The sequence below is a fragment of the Corythoichthys intestinalis genome, chromosome 15 (assembly GCF_030265065.1).
Source record: "Corythoichthys intestinalis isolate RoL2023-P3 chromosome 15, ASM3026506v1, whole genome shotgun sequence".
NCBI classification, from domain to species: domain Eukaryota; kingdom Metazoa; phylum Chordata; class Actinopteri; order Syngnathiformes; family Syngnathidae; genus Corythoichthys; species Corythoichthys intestinalis.
The window spans coordinates 14,154,413-14,167,176 of record NC_080409.1 but is presented as its reverse complement, the minus strand read 5'-3'; the positions used below and the strand labels follow the sequence as shown (position 1 = coordinate 14,167,176).

General features: G+C 39.8%; 1 protein-coding gene across 1 annotated transcript in view; it reads left to right on the top strand.

Annotated features, from left to right (window-relative positions):
* Positions 1-12,764, top strand: part of LOC130930823 (disheveled-associated activator of morphogenesis 1-like) — a 55,024-nt gene that overhangs the window by 15,327 nt on the left and 26,933 nt on the right. The window contains exons 7-15 of the mRNA XM_057858990.1: positions 720-833; positions 1,206-1,316; positions 1,413-1,516; positions 1,597-1,663; positions 6,683-6,800; positions 6,887-7,025; positions 7,385-7,443; positions 7,574-7,761; positions 11,467-11,703. Of these exons, the coding sequence (XP_057714973.1) occupies positions 720-833; positions 1,206-1,316; positions 1,413-1,516; positions 1,597-1,663; positions 6,683-6,800; positions 6,887-7,025; positions 7,385-7,443; positions 7,574-7,761; positions 11,467-11,703 (1,137 nt within the window). The remainder of the gene's footprint in view (positions 1-719; positions 834-1,205; positions 1,317-1,412; positions 1,517-1,596; positions 1,664-6,682; positions 6,801-6,886; positions 7,026-7,384; positions 7,444-7,573; positions 7,762-11,466; positions 11,704-12,764) is intronic.

Sequence of the window (12,764 nt, the reverse complement as noted above, 5' to 3'; positions counted from 1 at the left end):
TCAATAGTGAAATTGTAAATTAATTGTATGACAACTGTCTGATTATCCCCTTATAATTATATATTTTCAGGTAGTTCATTCACAACGTCTGAGTGTATGTTGTCAGCGATTAGCGTAGCAATGATCTTAATTGTGGTTGTCAGCCCAAAACCCTCTAAATATATATTAAATGCATCTTACCAGATATAAAATGACTGCTACATAATCTGTGGTAGTCGTTTGGAGCCCAGTTTTCTCGTCGAATTGCAGCAATCAATCTCGGTCTCCTCTCCGGGTCTCTCGGAATACGGTAAAACTTCAAGTCTCTCCGTTCTTCTCTGTTTTTGCAACCGACCGCCACACACGACTTCACCATTTTGATTATTAATGTTAACGAGCAGAAAAACACGCCATAATAGGAGGAATTTACGAAGCGCTAATGCATTAACATGACAAGTATACGGACAACATGGTGTGGGGGCGTGGCTGTGACGTCACGTGAGTAGGGTCTATTGGGTTTATTGTTCGCAACTCATGTTCGTTTAATTCATGAACAGATCGGGGACACAAAATTACGAAATTAAACACAGTGGATCCAGAATACATTGCTACAGTGCCATTTTTAACCGTATGCGAGGCCAGGTTCACACAGCCTTCAGCCTGTTCGTGTGCTGGGGCACAATCGTGCTTGTTAACAAGAATCAGAGCCAGTATTTATGTATTAGATTCTCTTCTTATAGATTGCCGTCCTAGAGATTCTGGGTGCAGTTTGCCTGGTACCTGGGGGCCATAAAAAAGCACTTGAGGCCATGCTGAACTACCAGACCTTTGCCTCAGAAAGAACGCGTTTCCAGGTAAGATGATTATATTTAGACAATTGTGTTTGGTTCAATCTATGCATTTTCTACTTGTGAATATCAATGTGTTTGTCACTAGTAGACGTCCAATGCGTTTGAAAGGGGAGAGTGGCAACCAATGAACATTCTCCCACTTCATATTCATAACCAGTGTGATATGATTCATTTTCCTTGTATTTTTGAGGACTGGCAGCTACATTCTGGATTAATTGTAGCATTCTGATTCATTTGTTGTTGTTTTTTTTTGTTAAGACAAATGTTCGTTCGTCTGTTGTTGTCAATGGCAAGCAATGAATGGGGGGGGCCACTATCAATAGTTACGGTTTGTGTTCTTGCATATTATGATGACATTTCTTTTTTTCTGGGCAGAATTTAGTGACGGACCTGGATAGATCCACAGGTCGCTACAGAGATGAAGTTAATCTAAACACTGCCATTATGTCCTTCATTAATGCAATACTGAGCCAAGGACCAGGCGAGGTAAAACTGTAGATGTTTGTTATTTTGACTCATTTCTGTATGGCTCATTAATCATTTTGGGGTTGTGATCTTTGCTATGAACGTATGCACCCTCAGACTAGTCTGGAGTTCCGTATCCACTTGCGCTATGAATTCCTGATGTTGGGAATTCAGAAAATCATTGATAAACTTCGCTCGCATGAAAATGAAACATTGGACAGGTGCATCACCGTTGAAATATCAAACTTGTTGAGCTATTTTGGGGGGGATACCTTCTCACTAATTTCATTTTGTCTTTTAGACATTTGGACTTTTTTGAAATGCTGAGGAATGAGGATGAGCTTCTGTTGTCCAAGCGATTCGATCTTGTAAGTAATCGACACTAGTGCTGTGTGATATGGATAAACAATTATCAAAATACAGGCTATTTTATTTATATCAAGATGTTGATATGCCATGATCAATATATTTTAATGCAAAAATTATACAGCAATTATGATATAATGACTATGATCACAAGTTTTTCTTCCACTCACTTTACTTTTGAATTGACATTAAACTGACTTGCTACAAATATTTAACGCATCAAGTAGTGCCGCAACCTAAAGCTATCCAGAAGCAGCATAGTAGCATACATATTTGTGCCTAAATGGAAAAAAATATCGAATACTGTATCTACTGACACTTGTTACTCGAGGTTTTGAGTATGTTTGACTAATATAATTAATAGTGATGCATGATAATACATTTTTCAACTGATACCAATAACCGATAGTTTCCTCCTCGTTCCAACCGATAACCGATAATGTCAAGCCGATAATTCTATTAAAAGATTTATGTAAAATTTTAAAGTATACACAAGAGAAAATATTACTGTGCAAAAATATAATTTATTGCTCCTTTTTTTAACATCAAATGTGAACAAGTAGTAAATTCCAACATCTAAATAAAGACGGCTAGTCTGACATTGTGTAATAGTAAACTTTTGGCAACAATTACTTACAGAGTAAATACCTAAATTGCTCAAAAATGTGTTTAAAAGTAAGCCATTCCTGACATATAACATTACTACTCTGCAAAAACACACCTTCTCGAAAGTAGTTAAATTCCCTTGTTTTCAGTGTAAATCTATTGAAAATAAGTGAAATAATCCGCCAGCACTTCAAGTATATTTCACTCAGATTTCTTGAAGAAAAATAGCTAGCTGAAAATAAGCTTAACAGCCTAATTTTAAGCAATATATTATTATACTTAATCCTAAAAAAAAGTCAGAAATGTTCTAAAATGTTCAAGAATAGGTATGGTTCAAAACATTAATTGAAAGCATTTTTTTCTTGACTTACGTGAAAAATGACCATTTTTTAAAGATGTATGGGCTTAAGAACAAATGGCAATATTTACTTCAAGTAAGTAGAAAAAATCTGGAGCATTCATCTGTTAATTAGTCTTTAACACTCAAAACAAGATAGGGAAAATTATTTGACTAGATTTAAGAAGAATGATCTGATTAAGACGTCATAAATTTACAGCGTGTTGAATGCATTACTGAATGGCTGACTTCTTGTGAGTGGTTTGGTGCATGTTACAAGTATCATCTAACCACTGTGCCGAAGCATGCTTACTTGACATCACTTGTCCAAATGTCCGTGGTGAAACTCATGTAATCGGCATGTTTTTCACGAAGAATGGTGGTCGTATAAACTGGATTATTTTTTTATCCGGGGCTTGGGCTCTCCGGTCACTTCGGTAAAAAAAAACATCTCTCATCCGGCATCCCCTCCCGCCTGTTCCCTTCAGTCCGTCCAGCCGCAGTAGTGCACGATGAGTTGAACTGGAGATGAGTGGCGGCGGCAGCTACGTTCGTACCAGTATTATATTCGGCCGTCCCGGCCGTCTCGCCGCGGCATATTCAGGGCATGGCTCTGCTCCGGACGGAGGCGCACGCCTCGCATCCCGCACGTCGAGGGGGAACACTCGAGAAACTGGGGTGTTCGCCGGACCGGCCAGAGCGGCGTGCTCCGTTGGAAGACGGCTACTTGTCGACTATCGGTCTCCCTGCCGGTGTTTAGCTTTAGATGGAGTTTACCACCAGCTTTGGGCTGCATTCCTAAACAACCCGACTCAGGGAAGGGAAAGCCGCAACGTCTCTCTATCGTCACAAGCACCGTAGTTTAGCTTAGTTTGTGCATTTAGCTGTGGCATTTGCGCTAGCAGCAGCCTCGTATTCGTTCCAAAAAATCTTTGTTATGCAGTTTTAAATGGCTGCTGGGTTAGTGATGTTGAATGAGGACTCTTTCTTTCCACCTTGAGGAACTTCTGCAGTGCATGTTTTGCAGATGGCAAGAGCGACGTTTGTTTACCACACGGAAAACAACCCACGTTAGTGAGATCCGCCATAATATTGCCTCAACTCTGTTGTGTAACTCCACCTACTCTATGACGCCATACTCCTCAACCCCTCCCCCCTCAGGGGCTTTAGAGAGAGGAGGGGTTGAGGAGGCGGCAGTGGAGAAGTGGACAAAACTGCTTCGTTTGCACACATTTGGAGGCTAAATCAAGTATATAACTATCGGATTGCATTATCAGTTGAATTTTTTTTTTAATCCGGATTATCTGTGTGACGTCATAATTGCCATTATCGGCCGATAATTATCGATAACCAATATTATCGTGCATCTTTAATAATTAATAGTAAATATAGTGCTTATATTGGAACAAATTATGTTGTCTGTGTTCAGTGTATACTGTATGTTGTTATTTTCTATTGTCTTGCATGCTTTACTCCTGTATCATTGGCAGGGGGAGCCAATTTTCAAAGTATTGAGTGGAGATAGGGACACCTTAAAGGGGAAGTTGAGAATTTTTGATATTAGGCTTAATCTTCGAGTCAGCGGGGGTGTAATTAATCGGTGGAGTTGATTTCAACAAATTCCGTGCAGTTAGTTATCTATTAGTTTCACTGCTCCGGAGTGGCTAAACTAGCGTGAGTCAATGAGCCCGTCCTAGCATGCCAATAAAAAACAACCTATGCACGCATGAAAATCACTGATGACCCATGCAGTCAATAGCGTTGGCTATGTTTTCAAGATGAAGTTTTTAAAACGTACCATTGCATGTCAATAACTGCATTATGAACAGCAATACTTGTAATCCAGTATCTCTAGGTAACAGGCTACAGAGCAGCGTGATATTTTTTCCACCGGTGTGTTTATGTCGTAGCTGGTAACAATTATCTACAGTTTTTATTGCTCCTTGTTCTTTAAGGGGAATCTCTCATTTGCCCATTTCTTCTGTCTGTTTCCACAGCCTCTAATTGCACGTTTCACTATGTTGCCATTCTTCAGTCAAGAGTCTCTAGACTGATGCTGCATTCGAGGAAGGTGGGAAATCGGAGTTTTCCAACCTCCGGCCAGGATTAATATCATTGGACCGCCACTCGAACTGGGGGGGGAGCTTAGTCGCGAAGTCAGAAAAAAAGTACCCCGACTTCACGGGTTGCTTCAATCAGACGTCATTCAACAAAATACACTGCATGTCGAAAAGCAGACCGTCAATAGTAAAACTAAAGAAGGCATTTTACAGTGTGGTCTATTTACCTTAGCCGTCGTTTTCCTCCACTTTTTGATCGCTTTCGAGAGGCCGTGTTTGCTGGAGATCAACAAGTCTATTGATGGGCAAAAAAAACCCACATGGAACGTTTTGAGGTCGCAAGTTGTACCATCCGAGTGGGATAAGACTGACTTCCCACCTTCTTCTAAGGCAGCATGAGCATGAGTGGCAGTGGTCGCATTATGCATGTAAAAAAATAGTCCCAGAGAATGAAATTAATTACTATGTTAGATCTGTTAATATCATTTTTAATTAGCATGCTAGGAAGGGACTATTGACTCGCGCTAGCTTAGCTATTCCAGAGCCCTGAAATTAATAAATAACTAACTAACTGCATAGAATTTGTTGAAATAAACTCCACCAACCAATTTAAACCTCGCTAACTCGAGGATCAAGCCTAATGTCGAAAATTCTGAACTTCCGCTTTAAGGCTAATCGCGTACCGCAAGCAACACGTCACTTCCGCTCATTAATATTCATGGCATTAGCTACTGTTGCCAAGCAAGGACAAGCCACCGTGTGTCCCTAATAGGAAATGAATGGAAATCGTGTACGAAGGAGATGTTTACAGCGCTAAACCTACCAATTTTCTCTGAAAATGATGTGCCTGGTGCCAAATTGACTGGCAAAGATGTGGAAGAACATAAAAATGTTCAGTTAAAGAGATGGCTTTAGTGTCGAAGGCTGAAAAAGACGAAAAAAACGAGCCGACCTAAGCATAGCTTTAGCTTTTTTTTTTTATCAACGCGACTGACAATGACATTCTCCGGTTTCAACAAGCTATCCTTTACCATCAGCCCTGTCTTTCTTATATATCCTCTGTTTGTCCTACGTCTCTTACCGTTCTTGGGGGTAATTTAGTTAGCTTTGTGTAGCGATCGCAAATGCTACTCAGTGACAGCCAACGAACACTTTTAATTTTTTCATTGATAACACATCTTAATCCTATAATTTATTTACACTTCCCCCTTACTAAAGTTGTTTTTTTATATATTTATATAACAGAAACGGTAACAGTGGCAGTCAGATACCAATGTAATTTTTTTCAGGTCATTCATTGTCAGACAGAAGCAGTACGGCACAACGTTACGCTAAAAAAATAAAGTAAAAATATAAAAATGGCTTACCTCTTTGTCCTCTGAAAGACCATGCCAACCCAACATAATGTTTACTGCATATGATACGTGAATGGATTCGCCGAGCTGGTGTTAAAGTCCGCGCAAGTTGATTCGGTTTTCACATTTTTTCCTCCCGAGTTTTTGGTTTCCGAGAACGTATGAAGAAAACATCCTTCATGGTCGTAATGTCTAGAGTCGTTTCTACAAGTTCCAAAAAAGCAATGTGTGATCGGCATGTTCGTTTTTGAAAGATTACCGGCGAAAAGTAGCACTTTTTACGTTGGGTCTATGCGAGGGCGGGTCTATAATGTCCCACTTCGGCTTTACTTCCGCTTTACGATGCGACGTCACGGTCTAAAAATAGCCTGCGTGCGGTACGCCATTGGTGGTACAAGTACAGCTTGCAGAATGCAGTTCAGTACTGTCGAATTGAGGGCCCTCTGCTGGCCAAAATATACATTGCAGAAACAGGTCAGTTTATGGTGATAATGGTAATAGACTTGTAAAATCTCACTCATCGTTTTGGCAATATATATTGCCATGTCATACGTCTACACAGATATATGATCTGTGTCAAGAAGCACTTTTGTCACAAATATTTTCCTGCATTTAGAGCATTAATGAATCTAATGATACATGTGTTGTTATAACTGATTTCAGGTTCATATTGAAACCAAAAGTGCAAGCCAGATGTTTGAGTTGATCAGGAAACGTTTAACCCACACCGAAGCTTACCCTCACCTGCTCTCGGCACTGCAGCATTGTCTCATGATGCCATGTAAGCATCTCCTGTCTTGCAAATTTCATTTCATTTGTCGCTACTAACAAGTGTCCATCACTTACTAACTACTGTCTTTTTCACAGTTAAGCAAAATAGAACTATGACTCAGTATTGGGTGTTATTGGATCGGATAGTTCAGCAGCTGGTTCTGCAGACTGACAAAGGGGAAAACCCAGATGTTGCTCCCTTGGAAGACTTCAACGTGAAAAATATTGTTCGCATGTAAGTAGCATCTAAAGTAAGATTAACTCAACCATTCTTTTTTTTTATTATTTTTTTTATTCGTGATTAAATGCGATTTTATTTCCTATTTCGATTGTCTTTGTATTTACGTTCTATTGATTTTAATGTGATTTTTATGATCTTCATGTGATGTAAAGCACTTTGAATTGCCTTGTGTTGAATTGTGCTATATAAATAAATTTGCTTTGCCTTGCCTTGCCTATTAAAAAATATACAATGATGAAATAGGATATGTGCGATTGAATATACAGGTATTTTTTCCCGTATCGCACAGCAATAATAAGCCATATAGAAAACGAATCAATGCGAAAATGCCTTAAACTTTTTTTGCTTAAAAGGCTTGTCAAGGAAAATGAAGTCAAACAATGGAAAGAGCAAGCAGATTCAATGAGAAAAGGTGAGGAACCAACAATGCTCATTTTAATTGAACATGCTATGTTTAGAAAAATTAAATTGTAACTGTGTACCTTACAAAAACTCCGTGACAAAATATGATTTTTTTTTTTTTTCAATATTTTTTTTCTTAGATCATCATGAACTTAAACAGCGTTTTGAAAAGAAAGAAAGGGAGTGTGACGCCAAGAATAAGGAGAAAGAAGAAATGATGGAAATGCTGAACAAGTTGAAAGATAAACTGGAGCGAGAGTGCAATGACCACAAACAAGCTGAACAAAGACTGGTGGAACTGTCCGCTCGGCTGGAGCAACTCAGCTCGGTGAGTTCACAATACAACAATCTAATATTAACTTAAGTTATGAGCGGTCAATGTAAAAACTGTTCATTTTATGAAAGGAACCACTGGTATAAGGACTTGTAATCCCAAAGCCAAAATTGTTCTCTTGTACTAAAATATGCTATTAGAAACATAAAATATTGCCATTGATTTAAAAATCTAGAATATTTTGTGCACATTTTGACTTATGGGGGGCTCAGTTGCTCTTGGTAGAACAGCTGTCCTCCATACTAGCGAAGCTATTCTGACGACTAGCATGATTTGTTGGTTTTCATCTGAAGACTTGAGTTATTGATTGCAGCTATTAAATAGATACTGTACATATTATCGATGTAGAAAAAAATGTCCTCTCAACCAATGTGCAAAATAACGCGTCATTATAATCTGTTAGGCAGAAAATGATACAAATAGCCAGCAATCAAACTAAGTTTAATACATTCATTCAGTGGCAGAACAAATGTGAACAGGGCCCAAGTGCGATGAGTATAAATGGGACCCCCTGAAGGGATCGTCCGAAGTAGAGGGGGGTGGGTGCAAGTCAGAAGCGTGCGAAATTTCCGATTCTTAGATTATTTGCGATTCGGTCATGGAAGATTCGAGAATGTTTCGCAAACATCCAAATTCCGATTATTGAAATACGCCATATAAAGCGGAACTATAACACAGTCAGCGCGGTCTTCGGGAGGCAATGAGGAACGGACTGACAATTTATGCTGCTAGATTAAAAAAAAAAAAAACAATAATACTTGCTTCAAACAACGCCCACGTTGCTACAAACTACGTCCACATAATGCTAAGGTAGATATCAAATGTATATTCAGTGGGGCAAATAAGTATTTAGTCAACCACTAATTGTGCAAGTTTTCCCACTTGAAAATATTAGAGAGGCCTGTAATTGTCAACATGGGTAAACCTCAACCATGAGAGACAGAATGTGAAAAAAAAAACAGAAAATCACATTGTTTGATTTTTAAAGAATTTATTTGCAAATCATGGTGGAAAATAAGTATTTGGTCAATACCACAAGTTCATCTCAATTTGTTATATACTCTTTGTTGGCAATAACGGAGGCCAAATGTTTTCTGTAACTCTTCACAAGCTTTTCACACACTGTTGCTGGTTTGGTCCATTCCTCCATGCAGATCTCCTCTAGAGCAGCGATGTTTTGGGGCTGCCGTTGGGCAACATGGACTTTCAACTCCTTCCACAGATTTTCTATGGGGTTGAGATCTGGATACTGGCTAGGCCACTCCAGGACCTTGAAATGCTTCTTAGGAAGCCACTCCTTTGTTGCCCTCGCTGTGTGTTTGGGATCATTGTCATGTTGAAAGACCTAGCCACGTCTCATCTTCAATGCCCTTGCTGATGAAGGAGATTTTCACTCAAAATCTCTCGATACATGGCCCCATTCATTCTTTCCTTTACACAGATCAGTCGTCCTGGTCCCTTTGCAGAAAAACAGCCCCAAAGCATGATGTTTCCACCCCCATGCTTCACAGTGGATATGGTGTTCTTCGGATGCAATTCAGTATTCTTTCTCCCCCTCAATCACGAGAACCTGTGTTTCTACCAAAAAGTTCTATTTTGGTTTCATCTGACCATAACACATTCTCCCAGTCCTCTTCTGGATCATCCAAATGCTCTCTAGCGAACCGCAGACGGGCCTGGACGTGTACTGGCTTCAGCAGGGGGACACGTCTGGCAGTGCGGGATTTGAGTCCCTGGCGACGCAATGTGTTACTGGTAGTAGACTTTGTTACTGTGGTCCCAGCTCTCTGTAGGTCATTCACTAGGTCCCCCCGTGTGGTTGTGGGATTTTTGCTCACCGTTCTGGTTATCATTTTGACGCCACGGGGTGAAATCTTTCATGGACCCCATATCAAGGAAGATTATCAGTGGTCTTGTATGTCTTCCATTTTCTAATAATTGCTCCCACAGTTGATTTCTTTATACCAAGCGTTTTACTTATTGCAGATTCAATCTTCCCAGCCTGGTGCAGGTCTACAATTTTGTCTCTGGTGTCCTTCGACAGCTCTTTGGTCTTGGCCATAGTGGAGTTTGGAGTGTGACTGACTGAGGTTGTGGACAGACAGGTGTCTTTTATACCGATAATGAGTTAAAACAGGTGCCATTAATACAGGTAACGAGTGGAGCCTCGTTAGACCTCGTTAGAAGAAGTTAGACCTCTTTGACAGCCAGAAATCTTGCTTGTTTGTAGGTGACCAAATACTTATTTTTCACTCTAATTTGGAAATAAATACTTTAAAAATCAAACAATGTGATTTTCTGTTTTTTTTTTCCACATTCTGTCTCTCATGGTTGAGGTGTACCCACGTTGACAATTACAGGCCTCTCTAATCTTTTCAAGTCGGAGAACTTGCACAATTGGTGGTTGACTAAATACTTATTTGCCCCACTGTAGAACTACATGTGAAATGACTGACTCAGTGGCGTTAACACATGTATAAAGAACTAGATGCGAAATGACAGACCGGCGTTAGTAAACAGCCGCCATCTTAAAGCAGGAGACTTCTCTGAAAGGCTGTTGTAGCGAACCTAATTAACTTTTTTTTATCTAAAATACTCCTAAATTGGCAAAGTCTTGACTTGATTCTATCTTTAAGTGATGAAACAGTTTTAAAACTTTTACATGTCGAAAGTAGAAGGAAAATTATAGAATAACGGGAGCAATTTTAACAACTTTAACGGTTGATTTACAACATTTAATTAACTGAATGTAGTTTAAAGCTGCTGATACAGAATGGGGAGTATTTTATTTACTGTTTTGAAGTGTTAACTTGATAGTGAAATAGTTGTTTATTTAAATCTGAGAGGATTTTTTTGTACAATTTTTGAAACTAATGTACGATACATTAAAAGCAGCTAATAGCTGGGGGTAGGGGGTGGCATCAATAATCGATTTATAATTAAATCGTAGCCTCTGAATCATAATCGTAATGGAATTGTTAGGTGCCCCAAGATTCCCACCTCTAGTGCAAGTAGAAATGTTTTCACAGTCCCCTCCAGACAATTGGCAAAGCGGGAGGTGGCTGGAAGAGATATTTTAACACTCTCCTCTGTGCATCATCTTACCTTTCTGTTTGACCCTCCCCTCGCCCAACCATGCCAACCTTACACCCACAAACCGGGTCCCTTAAAGGCCTGGGTCCGGGTGCGGTCACAATCCATAGCACCTGCCTAAGTTCCGCCCCTGCATTCAATCACCTGTTTTTCGTGTCACTTATCCGTTACCGGGTCGTGGAGCACGCTGCAGCCTATCCAAGGATTCTACAGGAGAGAGGCAGAGGACACCCTTAATACAGTGGCAGTGCATCACAGGGCCGCATGAGGAATACGTCACCACCTAGAGTGCATTGCAACATCTACAACAATGGCAACCTATTAAACTAATTTTACAAATTTTTTAAAAAATTAAAATAACAAGCAGAGTTTTTTAAAATCAAATAATTATAACTCATACAAACATTTATCTTTTAGAAACTACAAGTCCTCATAGCTCGGGTTCCTTTTTAAAGCAACTCTCTTTCAGCTATCACTGTCATTGGCACCCACTTACGTAGAACTGTTTTACAGGTTTATTTTATCTGAATTTATTTCTATTTAAGATGTGCTGTTCTGACTGTGCAGCTACTTAACTGCTGGTTAATGATTTACTGTATTAATTAGACATCCAATGTCCCGGGTGGACCTCCAGTAGTGACACCAGGAAGTTTGGCTCCTGTTCCTGTTCCGCCAACACCTCCACCTCCAACTTTTGGCAATGCTCCATTTGCTCCACCGCCTCCACCACCACCACCGCCTCCACCTCCTCCTCCAGGAGCTCCTCTCGAAAAAGTAAAGCAGAAAAATATCCCCCAGCCCAAAAATCCAATGAAATCATTCAACTGGAGCAAGATACCTGAGGTAAAAATATTGCTGCCAACCCTCCCACTTTAAGTGTACTGGTCATCTAGCACCATCAGTGACAGCTAATAAGTAAATAACAGATGCTTTGACGTTGATAAAATAATCGTTTAAAAATATCAGTTGAGAAATAATCTAGTCATGACTTCATTTTAATTTCAATGTATTGACTTTAATGGGAACGTCGCCCCTACCAACATGACTGCCCTGAGGCCATGTTGGTAGGGCCATGAAAGGTATTTTCCTCCTTCTGCCATGAATTGAAATTAGTTTATCACTAGTAGATGTCTAATCCATTTGAAATGGGAGGGTGGCAGCTAAAGAACGTCTGTTAAAAAAAAAAAAATCCTCAAATTGCCCAAATGATTAACAGCAATGGGTTAAGCAGTGTGATCAAGCCACGATAGCGATGACTTTTTGGGTGGTTCTTAACCTGGGTTCGATCGAACCCCAGGGGTTCAGTGAGTAAGTCTAAGGCAGGGGTCGGCAACCCAAAATGTTGAAAGAGCCAAATTGGAGCAAAAAGACAAAAAAAAAATTGTCTGGAGCCGCCCAAAAAATTGAAAGCCTTATATAAGCCTTATAATGACGGCAACACGTACTGTATGTTTCTATATTAGCTATATTAGCCTAATATAAAAATGACTAATTTGGCTACCATAGTCTTTATGATAACCGTATTTTCCGCATAAGGCGCACCTGAAAGCCTTCAATTTTCTCAAAAGCCGATGTGCCTTATATATGGATCAATATTAGTTAATCATGGCATGACATTCCGTTCAGCTCATCTTGTGGATGCATAACGCAACACCACCCACCACTACTACTACTACTACTACTACTGCGCCTTATAATGTAGTGCACCCTATACGTGAAAACAGTTTTAAAATAGGCCACTCATTGAAGGTGCGCCTTATACTCCGATGCGCCCCTTACACATAGGCAGATTTTGACTTTTTGGGTAGGGGGCACAACATGTTGATGACCAGTGTCAGCAATAAAATTAACTTACAAGAATATTTATAATAAAATGCTTAGGACAGCTATAGTTTTTGCCAAGA